Raw genomic sequence first — 18350 nt, 5'->3', positions numbered from 1 at the left:
TGCAAATCATGCAGTTAGGACGCTGACTCTCATCACGTTCCGTTATACATGTGAATCCATATTGTACATATTCGTCCGACCACTTTCTTTTTTTGCTCGACATAGTTAGTATGAAGGGATTAAAATATTAAGAAAGAAATCACACGACGTACTATCACGACAGTCACAATTCGACTACTGAGCGCGCCAAATTCCCTGCAGCACAGATAGGCCAAGCGATGTTGCGTGATCACCTGCAGCCAATGATGGCCAAGCGGGGCGTGTCATCACGAATCATATGAGTCGGGTGTGTGTCTTCACCTCCGCCGAACCCCTGAGACTGACTCACCGAACCCCTGGGGTTCGATCGAACCCAGGTTAAGAACCACTGTTCTAGAGGGACAGTAGAGTACTCTGTATAACATATAGGTTAAAGCTTCTAGAGGGACAGTACTCTGTATAACATATAGGTTACAGCTTCTAGAGGGACAGTACTCTGTATAACATATAGGTTACAGCTTCTAGAGGGACAGTACTCTGTATAACATATAGGTTACAGCTTCTAGAGGGACAGTACTCTGTATAACATATAGGTTACAGCTTCTAGAGGGACAGTAGAGTACTCTGTATGACATATAGGTTACAGCTTCTAGAGGGACAGTAGAGTACTCTGTATAACATATAGGTTACAGCTTCTAGAGGGACAGTAGAGTACTCTGTATGACATATAGGTTACAGCTTCTAGAGGGACAGTAGAGTACTCTGTATAACATATAGGTTACAGCTTCTAGAGGGACAGTACTCTGTATAACATATAGGTTACAGCTTCTAGAGGGACAGTAGAGTACTCTGTATAACATATAGGTTACAGCTTCTAGAGGGACAGTAGAGTACTCTGTATAACATATAGGTTACAGCTTCTAGAGGGACAGTAGAGTACTCTGTATAACATATAGGTTACAGCTTCTAGAGGGACAGTAGAGTACTCTGTATAACATATAGGTTACAGCTTCTAGAGGGACAGTACTCTGTATGACATATAGGTTACAGCTTCTAGAGGGACAGTAGAGTACTCTGTATAACATATAGGTTACAGCTTCTAGAGGGACAGTAGAGTACTCTGTATAACATATAGGTTACAGCTTCTAGAGGGACAGTAGAGTACTCTGTATAACATATAGGTTACAGCTTCTAGAGGGACAGTAGAGTACTCTGTATAACATATAGGTTACAGCTTCTAGAGGGCCAGTACCGTTATTTAAGTCATGCTTTCCTATTTCTCCCTGGCTGCTGTTGTCATGTGTAACCCATCCCTGGCTGTTGTTATCATGTGTAACCCATCCCTGGCTGTTGTTATCATGTGTAACCCATCCCTGGCTGTTGTCATGTGTAACCCATCCCTGTCTGTTGTCATCATGTGTAACCCATCCCTGGCTGTTGTCATCATGTGTTACCCATCCCTGGCTGTTGTCATGTGTAACCCATCCCTGGCTGTTGTTATCATGTGTAACCCATCCCTGGCTGTTGTTATCATGTGTAACCCATCCCTGGCTGTTGTCATCATGTGTAACCCATCCCTGGCTGTTGTTATCATGTGTAACCCATCCCTGGCTGTTGTCATGTGTAACCCATCCCTGTCTGTTGTCATCATGTGTAACCCATCCCTGGCTGTTGTCATCATGTGTTACCCATCCCTGGCTGTTGTCATGTGTAACCCATCCCTGGCTGTTGTTATCATGTGTAACCCATCCCTGGCTGTTGTCATGTGTAACCCATCCCTGTCTGTTGTCATCATGTGTAACCCATCCCTGGCTGTTGTCATCATGTTTTACCCATCCCTGGCTGTTGTCATGTGTAACCCATCCCTGGCTGTTGTTATCATGTGTAACCCATCCCTGGCTGTTGTCATCATGTTACCCATCACTGGCTGTTGTCATCATGTGTTACCCATCACTGGCTGCTGTTATCATGTGTAACCCATCCCTGGCTGCTGTTATCATGTGTAACCCATCCCTGGCTGCTGTTATCATGTGTAACCCATCCCTGGCTGCTGTTATCATGTGTAACCCATCCCTGGCTGTTGTTATCATGTGTAACCCATCCCTGGCTGTTGTCATGTGTAACCCATCCCTGGTTGTTGTCATGTGTAACCCATCCCTGGCTGTTGTTATCATGTGTAACCCATCCCTGGCTGTGGTCATGTGTAACCCATCCCTGGCTGTTGTTATCATGTGTAACCCATCCCTGGCTGTTGTTATCATGTGTAACCCATCCCTGGCTGTTGTCATCATGTGTAACTCATCCCTGGCTGTTGTCATGTGTAACCCATCCCTGGCTGTGGTCATGTGTAACCCATCCCTGGCTGCTGTTATCATGTGTAACCCATCCCTGGCTGTTGTCATCATGTGTTACCCATCACTGGCTGTTGTCATGTGTAACCCATCCCTGGCTGTTATCATGTGTAACCCATCCCTGGCTGTTATCATGTGTAACCCATCCCTGTCTGTTGTTATCATGTGTAACCCATCCCTGTCTGTTGTTATCATGTGTAACCCATCCCTGGCTGTTGTTATCATGTATAACCCATCCCTGGCTGTTGTTATCATGTGTAACCCATCCCTGGCTGTTGTTATCATGTGTAACCCATCCCTGGCTGTTGTTATCATGTGTAACCCATCCCTGGCTGTTGTTATCATGTGTAACCCATCCCTGGCTGTTGTTATCATGTGTAACCCATCCCTGGCTGTTGTTATCATGTGTAACCCATCCCTGGCTGTTGTCATCATGTGTAACTCATCCCTGGCTGTTGTCATGTGTAACCCATCCCTGGCTGTGGTCATGTGTAACCCATCCCTGGCTGTTGTCATCATGTGTAACCCATCCCTGGCTGTTGTCATCATGTGTAACCCATCCCTGGCTGTTGTCATCATGTGTAACCCATCCCTGGCTGTTGTTATCATGTGTAACCCATCCCTGGCTGTTGTCATCATGTGTAACTCATCCCTGGCTGTTGTCATGTGTAACCCATCCCTGGCTGTGGTCATGTGTAACCCATCCCTGGCTGCTGTTATCATGTGTAACCCATCCCTGGCTGTTATCATGTGTAACCCATCCCTGGCTGCTGTTGTCATGTGTAACCCATCCCTGGCTGCTGTTATCATGTGTAACCCATCCCTGGCTGTTGTTATCATGTGTAACCCATCCCTGGCTGTTGTCATGTGTAACCCATCCCTGGTTGTTGTCATGTGTAACCCATCCCTGGCTGTTGTTATCATGTGTAACCCATCCCTGGCTGTGGTCATGTGTAACCCATCCCTGGCTGTTGTTATCATGTGTAACCCATCCCTGGCTGTTGTTATCATGTGTAACCCATCCCTGGCTGTTGTCATCATGTGTAACTCATCCCTGGCTGTTGTCATGTGTAACCCATCCCTGGCTGTGGTCATGTGTAACCCATCCCTGCCTGTTGTTATCATGTCTAACCCATCCCTGTTTGTTGTCATGTGTAACTCATCCCTGGCTGTTATCATGTGTAACCCATCCCTGTTTGTTGTCATGTGTAACTCATCCCTGGCTGTTATCATGTGTAACCCATCCCTGTTTGTTGTCATGTGTAACCCATCCCTGGCTGTTATCATGTGTAACCCATCCCTGTTTGTTGTCGTGTGTAACCCATCCCTGGCTGTTATCATGTGTAACCCATCCCTGGCTGCTGTTGTCATGTGTAACCCATCCCTGGTTGCTGTTGTCATGTGTAACCCATCCCTGTTTGTTGTCATGTGTAACTCATCCCTGGCTGTTATCATGTGTAACCCATCCCTGTTTGTTGTCATGTGTAACCCATCCCTGGCTGTTATCATGTGTAACCCATCCCTGTTTGTTGTCATGTGTAACCCATCCCTGGCTGTTATCATGTGTAACCCATCCCTGTTTGTTGTCGTGTGTAACCCATCCCTGGCTGTTATCATGTGTAACCCATCCCTGGCTGCTGTTGTCATGTGTAACCCATCCCTGTTTGTTGTCATGTGTAACCCATCCCTGTTTGTTGTCATGTGTAACTCATCCCTGGCTGTTGTCATGTGTAACCCATCCCTGTTTGTTGTCATGTGTAACCCATCCCTGGCTGTTATCATGTGTAACCCATCCCTGTTTGTTGTCATGTGTAACTCATCCCTGGCTGTTATCATGTGTAACCCATCCCTGGCTGTTATCATGTGTAACCCATCCCTGTTTGTTGTCATGTGTAACCCATCCCTGTTTGTTGTCATGTGTAACCCATCCCTGTTTGTTGTCATGTGTAACCCATCCCTGTTTGTTGTCAGGTGTAACTCATCCCTGGCTGTTGTCATGTGTAACCCATCCCTGTTTGTTATCATGTGTAATCCATCCCTGTTTGTTGTCATGTGTAACCCATCCCTGTTTGTTTTCATGTGTAACCCATCCCTGTTTGTTGTCATGTGTAACCCATCCCTGGCTGTTATCATGTGTAACCCATCCCTGGCTGCTGTTGTCATGTGTAACCCATCCCTGGCTGCTGTTATCATGTGTAACCCATCCCTGGCTGCTGTTGTCATGTGTAACCCATCCCTGGCTGTTGTCATGTGTAACCCATCCCTGGCTGCTGTTATCATGTGTAACCCATCCCTGGCTGTTATCATGTGTAACCCATCCCTGGCTGCTGTTGTCATGTGTAACCCATCCCTGGCTGCTGTTGTCATGTGTAACCCATCCCTGGCTGCTGTTATCATGTGTAACCCATCCCTGGCTGCTGTTATCATGTGTAACCCATCCCTGGCTGTTGTCATGTGTAATTAGAATGAGGAATATACTCAACAGTTAAGAGTAACACATTATTGTAGTTGCTGCGTTCAGAAGGCCTCTACTGGATCACATTAAAAACCATCCCACACGGTGATGCTTTATGTTTCAATGTGTTTTATCAAGCAGCAGAGGGTCAGAGAAAACGGATGTGTTTCGGGCGACAGCCTTTGTCATGTGTAATCCACCCACTGACTATCTGTCTGTATTTTCAGGCACAAGGAGACGGTGATTCCCAACGAGCTGCCTCTGGTCCAGGAGGTCACCACCACTCTGCGGGAGTGGGCTTCCATATGGAGAGACCTCTACGTGGTGAGTAGAGTGAGTCACGTATCTACACGCCGTATCTACACGCCGTATCTATACGCCTAATCTACATGCCTAATCTCTCTTTTCTGAAGTTACCCCATTGTCCCCATGAGCAGTGTGTGGGTTTGTCTCTTGTCCCCATGAGCAGTGTGTGGGTTTGTCTCATTGTCCCCATGAGCAGTGTGTGGGTTTGTCTCTTGTCCCCATGAGCAGTGTGTGGGTTTGTCTCTTGTCCCCATGAGCAGTGTGTGGGTTTGTCTCATTGTCCCCATGAGCAGTGTGTGGGTTTGTCTCTTGTCCCCATGAGCAGTGTGTGGGTTTGTCTCTTGTCCCCATGAGCAGTGTGTGGGTTTGTCTCTTGTCCCCATGAGCAGTGTGTGGGTTTGTCTCTTGTCCCCATGAGCAGTGTGTGGGTTTGTCTCATTGTCCCCATGAGCAGTGTGTGGGTTTGTCTCTTGTCCCCATGAGCAGTGTGTGGGTTTGTCTCATTGTCCCCATGGGCAGTGTGTGGGTTTGTCTCTTGTCCCCATGAACAGTGTGTGGGTTTGTCTCATTGTCCCCATGAACCTGCAACCACATCACTCAGATGTGCCTTGTAGAATGTTGGATGGTAAACACTAAACGAAAGTGACTTCCTTATCGTCTCTGTCATTGAGTGTTGGGACAGATTGTTCATGAGGTGTGTGTGGTTGTGTGTGTGCTGGTGTTACAGGGGGACAGGCGTGAGATGTTTAACTCCGTCAGGGACATGATCTATGACCTGATCGAGTGGCGATCTCAGATCCTGTCAGGGACGCTCCCACAAGACGAGCTGACTGAGCTTAAACAGAGAGTCACCTCTAAGATCGACTACGGGAACAAGTAAGGAACTGCTGTCGTCTGTCTCTGTGTCTCTCTCTGTCTCTCTCAATTAAGTACCTTATCAAAGAGCAATTTCTAAAGCAGTGATTTTACTAGGACTGTCTGGTAGCGGTCTGAGTGGGGAGGGGAAAACTAGCTGTTATTGGCAGAGAGGTTTGGAACGATCTTTCTTATTGGTCTATTAACTAGTTAGTGATGTCACCAGGCAGGCCAAACCTCCATCCCACCACAACAGGCTGACATGTCAGGCGATCTGTCCAAACAGCTCTTACAATAAAAGGGCATTATTTTAATTTTCCCAGCATTATTCCATCCTCCATAGTGTGGAAATATATATATATAAAATACAGGAAAATCACATTTTTGACTGCGCTGGGCCTTTAAGCCCTATTTTAGCAGGTAAGTTAAGCCTAAATCATAGGGGTTTAGTTACTGCTGTAGTCCATCACACACTATGGTGCCTATTGCCGGGCCTTCAGTGGTCTTTTGTGGTCCAGAAAATGAGCTGGAAATGGACGGGGTGAGCTGGGCTTCCCTGGTGTGATGACAGTTCCAACACTGCGAGGTGGAGAAATGTCTTTGGCAGGGGAGCAAAGTGGAATACATAGATTAGCTCCCAGCACCGTTCACCCCTGAGTGGGATTCTGTGGCAGCTGAAAAGCTCTAGAGATGGAGGTTGAGCTGGAAACAGAGCTCTAGAGATGGAGGAGGAGGCGTTGAAAAACAGAGCTCTTGAGATGGAAGAGGAGCTGAAAAGCAGAGCTCTAGAGATGGAGGAGGAGCTGAAAAACAGAGCTCTAGAGATGGAAGAGGAGCTGAAATACAAAGCTCTAGAGATGGTGGAGCTGAAAAACAGAGCTCTAGAGATGGAGGAGGAAGAGCTGAAAAACAGAGCTCTAGAGATGGAGCTGAAAAACAGAGCTCTGGAGATGGAAGAGGTGGAGCTGGGAACAGAGCTCTAGAAATGGAGGAGGTGGACCTGAAAAACAGAGCTCTAGAGATGGAGGAGGAGCTGAAAAACAGAGCTCTAGAGATGGAGGTGGAGCTGAAAAACAGAGCTCTAGAGATGGAGGAAGAGGTGGAGCTGAAAACAGAGCTCTAGAGATGGAGGAAGAGGTGGAGCTGAAAACAGAGCTCTAGAGATGGAGGAGGAGGAGGTGAAAACAGAGCTCTAGAGATGGAGGTGGAGCTGAAAAACAGAGCTCTAGAGATGGAGGAAGAGGTGGAGCTGAAAACAGAGCTCTAGAGATGGAGGAAGAGGTGGAGCTGAAAACAGAGCTCTAGAGATGGAGGAAGAGGTGGAGCTGAAAACAGAGCTCTAGAGATGGAGGAAGAGAGGAAAAGAAGAGCGGGAGGAAGCCCAGCATCTCACACTCCCTGTTCAGAAATTGAAAGTTCCTCTCTTATTTTTCTGTCTGTCTCTGCCCGGGGGTTTGGCTCATATAAACCACCTCCCTGCTCCTCAGTCTCCCCCGTTGTCTCTGCCCGGGGGTTTGGCTCATACACGCCGTCTCCCCCGCTCCTCAGCTCCCCGCTCCTCTGAGTCTGACCAGATGAGAGGAGAGTCTGTCGGATCTGTCCTTCAGATGAGCCCTGTTCACTTCACTGCTGTGTAGACTACCTCTTCTCTCTTTTCTCTCTCTCTCTCCGTCTGACTCTCCCCATCTGACTCTCTCCGTTTTTCTCTGCTCGATCTCTCTGATTCTTTCTCTCCCTCCCTCTTTCCTCCTACTCTGCCAACCTTCTTTTCTCTCTGTGTGAAGGGTGTTTTTTATGAGAAGGCAAAAGGCCCAGGCAGTAGCAAAAGCAATGTGATGTTGGCTGTCTGCTCTCTCTCGCCCTCTCTCCTTTCTCCTTCTCCCTCTCTTTCTGCCTCTCATTTCTCTCTCTCTCTCTGCCTCTCTCTCTCTGCCTCTCCTTTCTCTCTCTCTCTGCCTCTCCGTTCTCTGCCTCTCCTTTCTGCCTATCCCCTCTCTCTCTTTGCCTCGCTTTTCTCCTCTCTCTCTCTCTCTCTCTCTCTCTCTCTCTCTCTCTCTCTCTGCCTCGCCTTTCTACTCTCTCTCTCTCTGCCTCGCCTTTCTACTCTCTCTCTCTCTCTCTCTCTGCCTCGCCTTTCTCCTTCTCTCCCTCTCTCTCCCTCTCTCTCTCTCCCTCTCTCTCCCTCTCTCTCTCTCTCTCTTTCTCTCTCTCTCTCTGCCTCTCCTCTCTCTCTCTCTGCCTGTCCTTTCTCCTTCTCTCCCCTTCTCCTTCTGTCTCTCCTCTCTCCCACTCCAAATGTCATATTATGTATATATACAGTGTTGTAACGATGTGCAAATGGTTAAGGTACAAAAGGGAAAATAAATAAACATAAATATGGGTTGTATTTACAATGGTGTTTGTTCTTCACTGGTTGACCTTTTCTTGTGGCAACAGGTCACACATCTTGCTGCTGTGATGGTGCAATGTGGTATTTCACCCAGTAGATATGGGAGTTTATCAAAATTGGGTTTGTTTTCGAATGCTTTGTGGGTCTGAGTAATCTGAGGGAAATATCTTTCTCCTCCCTCTCTCTCCTCCCTCTCTCTCCTCCCTCTCTCTCCTCCCTCTTTTCTCTGTCTCTCTCTCTCCTCCCTCTCCTCTCTCTCCTCTCTCCTCTCTCCCTCTCTCTCCTCCCTCTCCTCCCTCTCTCCTCCCTCCCTCTCTCTCTCCTCCCTCTCTCTCTCTCTCCTCCCTCTCCTCCCTCCCTCTCTCTCCTCCCTCCCTCTCCTCCCTCTCTCTCTCTCTCTCTCTCTCTCTCCTCCCTCTCTCTCCTCTCCTCCCTCTCCTCCCTCCCTCTCCTCCCTCCCTCTCCTCCCTCTCTCCTCCCTCTCCTCCCCCTCTCTCTCCTCCCTCCCTCTCCTCCCTCTCTCTCTCCTCCCTCTCTCCCCTCCCTCTCTCTCCTCTCTCTCCTCCCTCTCCTCCCTCTCCTCCCTCTCCTCCCTCTCCTCCCTCTCTCTCCTCCCTCTCTCCTCCCTCTCTCCTCCCTCTCTCTCTGTCCTCCCTCTCTCCTCCCTCTCTCTCTCCTTGTATATCAGGTACCTGGATCTAGACCTTGTGGTGAGAGATAAAGATGGCAACATCTTGGACCCCGACTCTACCAGCACCGTCTCTCTCTTCAGAGCCCATGAAGCTGCCTCCAAACAGATAGAGGACAGGATCCAAGAGGAAAAGGTCAACTTCAGAGAGTCAGACATCAATCACTTTATTCACTTCATTAATCAATGAATCATATTCATTTATAAACCCCTATTTACATCAGCAGCGATTTTACAGTAACCTGGCCTCGCTCCCAACGAGCAAGCAGAACATCACATCAACGATATGTTACAGAAAATAACAAATAAAACATCCCATTTTGCCACATGGTCTCCCCAGTGAGAGATAGCGATGTGGAATGAGATTCTCTGTGTGAGATGATGTACTGCTGTGTTCTATTCAGGCCTTCTCCCTCTCACCTCCTGTATGTGACACGTCATGAACATCTGCCATTTCTCTCCCTGCCACCTCCTCTCCTAGTCTCTCTCCCGACCCTCTTCTCTCTCTCTCCCTGCCACCTCCTCTCTCTCTCCCTGCCACCTCCTCTCTCTCCCAGCCACCTCCTCTCCTCTCTCTCTCCCGACCCTCCTCTCTCTCTCTCCCTGCCACCTCATCACTCTCCCTGCCACCTCCTCTCTTCTCCTCTTTCTCCCAGCCACCTCCTCTCTTTCCCAGCCCTCTCCTCTCTCTCTCCCTGCCACCTCCTCTCTCTCTCCCTGCCACCTCCTCTCTCTCTCCCTGCCACCTCCTCTCTCTCTCCCTGCCACCTCCTCTCTCTCTCCCCGCCACCTCCTCTCTCTCTCCCCGCCACCTCCTCTCTCTCTCTCCCCGCCACCTCCTCTCTCTCTCTCCCCCGCCACCTCCTCTCTCTCTCTCTCCCCGCCACCTCCTCTCTCTCTCTCTCCCCGCCACCTCCTCTCTCTCTCTCTCCCCGCCACCTCCTCTCTCTCTCTCCCCGCCACCTCCTCTCTCTCTCTCTCCCCGCCACCTCCTCTCTCTCTCTCCCCGCCACCTCCTCTCTCTCTCTCCCCGCCACCTCCTCTCTCTCTCTCCCCGCCACCTCCTCTCTTCTACTCTCTCTCTCCCTGCTATCTCTCTTCTACTCTCTCTGTCACATCCTCTCCCCTGCCATTCTCTCCTCCTCCTCCCTGGAGCTGCATCCTAAATTGCACCCTATTCCCTATATAAAGCACTACTTTTGACCAGGGCCCTATATGGATTATGGTGCCATTTGGGGCTCAGCCTATGAAGTGACTCTAAATTGGTTAAGTGCCCTTCAGCTATGAGGAGTCATCTTGTGTGACCTTTCCATCTCTGTCTTTGCGTCAACATGGAGCAATATTACATGTTCTCAGGTCATCACCATGAATGTTAATGTGTTCTTTCAGATGCCCCTACACTACCAGTCATTATCCTATACACTACCAGTCATTATCACATACACTACCAGTCATTATCACATACACTGCCAGTCATTATCACATACACTGCCGGTCATTATCACATACACTGCCGGTCATTATCACATACACTGCCGGTCATTATCACATACACTACCGGTCATTATCACATACACTGCCAGTCATTATCACATACACTGCCAGTCATTATCACATACACTACCAGTCATTATCACATACACTACCGGTCATTATCACATACACTACCGGTCATTATCACATACACTACCGGTCATTATCACATACACTGCCAGTCATTATCACATACACTGCCGGTCATTATCACATACACTGCCGGTCATTATCACATACACTGCCGGTCATTATCACATACACTGCCGGTCATTATCACATACACTGCCGGTCATTATCACATACACTACCGGTCATTGTCACATACACTACCGGTCATTGTCACATACACTACCGGTCATTGTCACATACACTACCGGTCATTGTCACATACACTACCGGTCATTGTCACATACACTACCGGTCATTGTCGCATACACTACCGGTCATTATCGCATACACTACCGGTCATTATCGCATACACTACCGGTCATTATCGCATACACTACCGGTCATTATCGCATACACTACCGGTCATTATCGCATACACTACCGGTCATTATCGCATACACTACCGGTCATTATCGCATACACTACCGGTCATTATCACATACACTACCGGTCATTATCGCATACACTACCGGTCATTATCGCATACACTACCGGTCATTATCGCATACACTACCAGTCATTATCGCATACACTACCGTTCATTATCGCATACACTACCGGTCATTATCACATACACTACCAGTCATTATCGCGTACACTACCAGTCATTATCACATACACTACCAGTCATTATCGCATACACTACCAGTCATTATCGCATACACTACTGTTCATTATCGCATACACTACCGGTCATTATCACATACACTACCAGTCATTATCGCGTACACTACCAGTCATTATCACATACACTACCAGTCATTCAAGGTTTTTCTTTATTTTTTACTATTTTCTACATTGTAGAATAATAGTGAAGACAAACTATGAAATAACACATATTGAATCATGTAGTAACCAAAAAAGTGTTAAACAAATCAAAATATATTTTATATTTGAGATTCTTCAAAGTAGCCACCCTTTGTCTTGATGACAGCTTTGCACACTCTTGGCATTCTCTCAACCAGCTTCACCTGGAATGCTTTTCCAACAGTCTTGAAGGAGTAGTAGTCCAGTCACTGTCCAGTCTAATGAAGATGGGTCTGACTAATGGGGAATAACAGTCCAGTCTAATGAAGATGGGTCTGACTGATGGGGAATAACAGTCCAGTCTAATGAAGATGGGTCTGCCTGATGGGGAATAACAGTCCATTCTAATGAAGATTGGTTTGACTGATGGGGAATAACAGTCCAGTCTAATGAAGATGGGTCTGACTGATGGGGAATAACAATCCAGTCTAATGAAGATGGGTCTGCCTGATGGGGAATAACAGTCCAGTCTAATGAAGATGGGTTTGACTGATGGGGAATAACAGTCCAGTCAAATGAAGATTGGTTTGACTGATGGGGAATAACAGTCCAGTCTAATGAAGATGGGTCTGACTGATGGGGAATAACAGTCCAGTCTAACTAAGATGGGTCTGACTGATGGGGAATAACAGTCCAGTCATTGTGTCCATCCTCAGTGCTGAAAACTAGCTAAGAGTCACCTTCAAATGTCTCTTTTGTGTTTGTGATTCTCAACCTTCTTTAACCTTCATAGACCCGTGGCCCAGATGATATGACAGTCAGGCTAGTGAAGACTACTGGACTCCTGTATTAAATACAACATCTCTGTTTCCTCCTCCTCCTCTCCCTGGGACAGTCTCAGAAACAGAATGTAGATCTGAGCAGGCAGGCCAAGTTCGCCCAGACCCCGTCCTTCGCTCTATTCGTCACCCTGAAGAACGTGGTGTGTAAGATCGGAGAAGATGCAGAGGTCCTCATGTCGCTCTACGACCCTGTTGAGTCAAAGTTCATCAGGTATGTAACCTCTATGACATCATAGGGTTAAAGGTCATCATGTACAGTACATAGAGCCCATACGGAGAGCGTTGCATTGTGGGTTTTGTAGTCGACTTGAGCTTCAACAGATTTCCGCAACGATTTTCACAAGTTACTACCAACCTTATTATAACGACAAATTGAAACATTTGCTCACCAAAAAATATTTTTTTTATTTAACACTGTAAATTATAGGAGTTAGTAGTTTTGAGTGGTTTATTCCTTTTAAGGTTAAAGGTCATCAGGTATGTTCCTCTATGACCCTCTGAGGGTTAAAGTTTATCAGGTAAGCCAAGGGTCGCAAGAGTTCTGGACACTTTCTCAAATTTCCCAGGTTTTCCTGAAATCCCAGTTGGAGGATTCCCCCCCTGCTTATTTCCTCACTATTCCGGGAATGCTCTCATCAGGATTTCTGGAAAACCTCTGAATCATGGGAATAGTATTGTCCTAGGTCTGAGTCCAGAGCCAGGAACGTGACAGAACAGACCCAGCTGCTAGCCTGCCTGGGGATTTGCTATTGTTCCAGGATTTACAGCAACAAATACTGTTTATGAAACGTCTCACCTGTGTACAACATTAGTCAGTTGATTGTCATTTGTTCGTCAAGAGACTAGAGAGTTGATTTGTGATGCCAGATTGTAAAGTTAAAAGGTTCATGTTGGTTCTTCCCCTTCCAGTGAGAATTACCTGGTGCGATGGTCCAGTCAAGGCCTGGTCAAAGACATAGACCAGCTCCATAACCTGAGATCAGTCTTCACCGTAAGTATATGTAGAGTGTTGGCTGCTGCTGCATGCTTGTTTACCCAGACCTGTCATGAGGGGTGTCGGAGTGTGTGTGTGTTTACCCAGCCCTGTCATGAGGGATGTTGGAGTGTGTGTGTGTGTGTGTGTACCCCCCTGTTTGAGGGGGCGGTGTTTGTGAAGCTCCCCGGCTTTGAAAGAAAGAGAATGACCCAGAGCGAACCGGCTTGTTTGACAAATGTCACCTCTCTACTAATGGCTGGCCAAGGGCAGCCGGGTTACCAAGCGCCTACGTACGACGAGCAAGTTGGCGCCCGCTACTCGCTGCTCCGCTCGCTACACTGGCGGCACAGCATGGATCACAGCAGGACAGGAACCATGGACACAATTAAATAAGGAGTTAAAGCAATTTGGGGGCGAAAACTGCTGCCTTAACAGAAGTTTATCCTCCTTGAAAAGGTTCTGAACAATTGTTCTCTCAGCCCTGCCTGGCTCGCTGTCGTTGTTGTTCCTGCTGCAGCCTAGTAAACAGATCAGCCTGGCTCGCTGTCGTTGTTGTTCTTGCTGCAGCCTAGTAAACAGATCAGCCTGGCTCGCTGTCGTTGTTGTTCCTGCTGCAGCCTAGTAAACAGATCAGCCTGGCTCGCTGTCGTTGTTGTTCCTGCTGCAGCCTAGTAAACAGATCAGCCTGGCTCGCTGTCGTTGTTGTTCCTGCTGCAGCCTAGTAAACAGATCAGCCTGGCTCGCTGTCGTTGTTGTTCCTGCTGCAGCCTAGTAAACAGATCAGCCTGGCTCGCTGTCGTTGTTGTTCCTGCTGCAGCCTAGTAAACAGATCAGCCTGGCTCGCTGTCGTTGTTGTTCCTGCTGCAGCCTAGTAAACAGATCAGCCTGGCTCGCTGTCGTTGTTGTTCCTGCTGCAGCCTAGTAAACAGATCAGCCTGGCTCGCTGTCGTTGTTGTTCCTGCTGCAGCCTAGTAAACAGATCAGCCTGGCTTGCTGTCGTTGTTCCTGCTGCAGCCTAGTAAACAGATCAGCCTGGCTCGCTGTCGTTGTTGTTCCTGCTGCAGCCTAATAAACAGATCAGCCTGGTGGTGTTACTGCTGCAGCCTAATAAACAGATCAGCCTGGTGGTGTTACTGCTGCAGCCTAATAAACAGATCAGCCTGGTGGTGTTACTGCTGCAGCCTAATAAACAGATCAGCCTGGTGGTGTTACTGCTGCAGCCTAATAAACAGATCAGCCTGGTGGTGTTACTGCTGCAGCCTAATAAACAGATCAGCCTGGTGGTGGTGTTACTGCTGCAGCCTAATAAACAGATCAGCCTGGTGGTGGTGTTACTGCTGCAGCCTAATAAACAGATCAGCCTGGTGGTGGTGTTACTGCTGCAGCCTAATAAACAGATCAGCCTGGTGGTGGTGTTACTGCTGCAGCCTAGTAAACAGATCAGCCTGGCTTGCTGTCGTTGTTCCTGCTGCAGCCTAGTAAACAGATCAGCCTGGCTCGCTGTCATTGTTGTTCCTGCTGCAGCCTAATAAACAGATCAGCCTGGTGGTGTTACTGCTGCAGCCTAATAAACAGATAAGCCTGGTGGTGTTACTGCTGCAGCCTAATAAACAGATCAGCCTGGTGGTGTTACTGCTGCAGCCTAATAAACAGATCAGCCTGGTGGTGGTGTTACTGCTGCAGCCTAATAAACAGATCAGCCTGGTGGTGGTGTTACTGCTGCAGCCTAATAAACAGATCAGCCTGGTGGTGGTGTTACTGCTGCAGCCTAATAAACAGATCAGCCTGGTGGTGGTGTTACTGCTGCAGCCTAATAAACAGATCAGCCTGGTGGTGGTGTTACTGCTGCAGCCTAATAAACAGATCAGCCTGGTGGTGGTGTTACTGCTGCAGCCTAATAAACAGATCAGCCTGGTGGTGGTGTTACTGCTGCAGCCTAATAAACAGATCAGCCTGGTGGTGGTGTTACTGCTGCAGCCTAATAAACAGATCAGCCTGATGGTGGTGTTACTGCTGCAGCCTAATAAACAGATCAGCCTGGTGGTGGTGTTACTGCTGCAGCCTAATAAACAGATCAGCCTGGTGGTGGTGTTACTGCTGCAGCCTAATAAACAGATCAGCCTGGTGGTGGTGTTACTGCTGCAGCCTAATAAACAGATCAGCCTGGTGGTGTTACTGCTGCAGCCTAATAAACAGATCAGCCTGATGGTGGTGTTACTGCTGCAGCCTAATAAACAGATCAGCCTGGTGGTGTTACTGCTGCAGCCTAATAAACAGATCAGCCTGGTGGTGGTGTTACTGCTGCAGCCTAATAAACAGATCAGCCTGGTGGTGGTGTTACTGCTGCAGCCTAATAAACAGATCAGCCTGGTGGTGTTACTGCTGCAGCCTAATAAACAGATCAGCCTGGTGGTGTTACTGCTGCAGCCTAATAAACAGATCAGCCTGATGGTGGTGTTACTGCTGCAGCCTAATAAACAGATCAGCCTGGTGGTGGTGTTACTGCTGCAGCCTAATAAACAGATCAGCCTGGTGGTGTTACTGCTGCAGCCTAATAAACAGATCAGCCTGGTGGTGTTACTGCTGCAGCCTAATAAACAGATCAGCCTGGTGGTGTTACTGCTGCAGCCTAGTAAACAGATCAGCCTGGCTTGCTGTCGTTGTTCCTGCTGCAGCCTAGTAAACAGATCAGCCTGGCTCGCTGTCATTGTTGTTCCTGCTGCAGCCTAATAAACAGATCAGCCTGGTGGTGTTACTGCTGCAGCCTAATAAACAGATCAGCCTGGTGGTGTTACTGCTGCAGCCTAATAAACAGATCAGCCTGGTGGTGTTACTGCTGCAGCCTAATAAACAGATCAGCCTGGTGGTGGTGTTACTGCTGCAGCCTAATAAACAGATCAGCCTGGTGGTGGTGTTACTGCTGCAGCCTAATAAACAGATCAGCCTGGTGGTGGTGTTACTGCTGCAGCCTAATAAACAGATCAGCCTGGTGGTGGTGTTACTGCTGCAGCCTAATAAACAGATCAGCCTGGTGGTGGTGTTACTGCTGCAGCCTAATAAACAGATCAGCCTGGTGGTGGTGTTACTGCTGCAGCCTAATAAACAGATCAGCCTGGTGGTGGTGTTACTGCTGCAGCCTAATAAACAGATCAGCCTGGTGGTGGTGTTACTGCTGCAGCCTAATAAACAGATCAGCCTGATGGTGGTGTTACTGCTGCAGCCTAATAAACAGATCAGCCTGGTGGTGGTGTTACTGCTGCAGCCTAATAAACAGATCAGCCTGGTGGTGGTGTTACTGCTGCAGCCTAATAAACAGATCAGCCTGGTGGTGGTGTTACTGCTGCAGCCTAATAAACAGATCAGCCTGGTGGTGTTACTGCTGCAGCCTAATAAACAGATCAGCCTGATGGTGGTGTTACTGCTGCAGCCTAATAAACAGATCAGCCTGGTGGTGTTACTGCTGCAGCCTAATAAACAGATCAGCCTGGTGGTGGTGTTACTGCTGCAGCCTAATAAACAGATCAGCCTGGTGGTGGTGTTACTGCTGCAGCCTAATAAACAGATCAGCCTGGTGGTGTTACTGCTGCAGCCTAATAAACAGATCAGCCTGGTGGTGTTACTGCTGCAGCCTAATAAACAGATCAGCCTGATGGTGGTGTTACTGCTGCAGCCTAATAAACAGATCAGCCTGGTGGTGGTGTTACTGCTGCAGCCTAATAAACAGATCAGCCTGGTGGTGTTACTGCTGCAGCCTAATAAACAGATCAGCCTGATGGTGGTGTTACTGCTGCAGCCTAATAAACAGATCAGCCTGATGAGAAACTAAAACCAGATTGGATAGCGGATGATGTCTTTATTGGCCTCATCGTAATGATACATTGACTCTGTAACTGGATTTGTGTACAATAAGTCACATTTTGAATGTGCACTTTGGCAGCACAGGGGGCTGGTGGCATCTTAATTGGGGAGGACAGGCTCATAGTGATGTCTGGATGGAATGGTATCAAACACGTGGTTTCTATGTGCTTTAAACAATTCCATTTACTCCGTTCCAGACATTATTATGATCCGTCCTCCCCTCAGCAGCTTCCTGTGTTGGGCTGTTACCATGGTAATACTGACTCATTCACTGTGTTGGGTGTAGTGTAAAGGGACAGTTGGACAGTACTGTTACCATGGTACTACTGACTCATTCACTGTGTAGGGTGTAGTGTAAAGGAACAGTTGGACAGCACTGTTACCATGGTACTACTGACTCATTCACTGTGTAGGGTGTAGTGTAAAGGAACAGTTGGAAAGCGTAGCTCCATGGTAATATACAATAGCTTTACTCTTTCTCAGCGTTTCCTGGTCCTGGTCCTGGGGACCCAACGAGGGGTTTGTTTGTTGTTCCCTGGCACGACACATCCCCGTTCAAATGTTCAACTCATCTTTTTCATCAAGCTTTCAGTCAGGTGTGTAGTACTAGGGCAGGAACTAAAATGTGCAGCCATTTATGTCCCCAGGACCACAATTAAGAAACACTTCTATCCACACTGAACAGAAATATAAACACAACATGTAAAGTGTTAGTCCCATGTTTCATGAGCTGAAATAAAAGATTCCAGAAATGTTCCGTACGCACAAAAACCTTTTACATCCCTGTTAGTGAGCTCTTCTCCTTTGACATGTTAATCCATCCATCTGACAGGTGTGGCTTGTCAACAAGCTGATTAAACAGCATCATTACACAATTGTTGCAATGTTGCCTTTCTATTTTCTATTTCTATTTTTATAAATGATTTGTTTCCCGCTGTAACTGAAGTTGTGTAGGAATACAAGACGTTTACAGGTAGACTTGGGTGGTTTTTCTCCTCCAATTCCACCGCTGAGTCTATTTGTTGTTGTCATTGTTCTCCAGGACCTTGGGAGTGAGGATTTAAAGAGAGAGAAGATCAGCTTTGTGTGTCAGATTGTTAGAGTTGGACGGATGGAGCTACGTGACAACAACACCAAGAAGCTGACCTCTGGGCTGAGGAGACCCTTTGGAGTAGCAGGTAAACTGTCTGGAGCCGGAGT

General features: G+C 47.8%; 1 protein-coding gene across 10 annotated transcripts in view; it reads left to right on the top strand.

The window, feature by feature from the left end:
• LOC106613940 (dedicator of cytokinesis protein 1) overlaps nt 1–18350 on the top strand; it is a 729054-nt gene that overhangs the window by 52608 nt on the left and 658096 nt on the right. For 6 of the 10 annotated variants that reach the window (XM_045701156.1, XM_045701154.1, XM_045701151.1 and 3 more), the window contains exons 5-10: nt 5013–5109; nt 5819–5967; nt 9024–9159; nt 12370–12527; nt 13226–13307; nt 18193–18328. In XM_045701156.1, the coding sequence (XP_045557112.1) occupies nt 5013–5109; nt 5819–5967; nt 9024–9159; nt 12370–12527; nt 13226–13307; nt 18193–18328 (758 nt within the window). Of the gene's footprint in view, nt 1–5012; nt 5110–5809; nt 5968–9023; nt 9160–12369; nt 12528–13225; nt 13308–18192; nt 18329–18350 lie in introns of all 10 variants that reach the window. The other 4 variants (XM_045701147.1, XM_045701152.1, XM_045701149.1 and 1 more) reach the window with 1 other exon arrangement.

This window comes from Salmo salar, chromosome ssa18 (genome assembly GCF_905237065.1).
Source record: "Salmo salar chromosome ssa18, Ssal_v3.1, whole genome shotgun sequence".
NCBI lineage: Eukaryota > Metazoa > Chordata > Actinopteri > Salmoniformes > Salmonidae > Salmo > Salmo salar.
The sequence above is the reverse complement of the archived record's forward strand: the minus strand, read 5'-3'. Positions and strand labels throughout refer to the sequence as shown.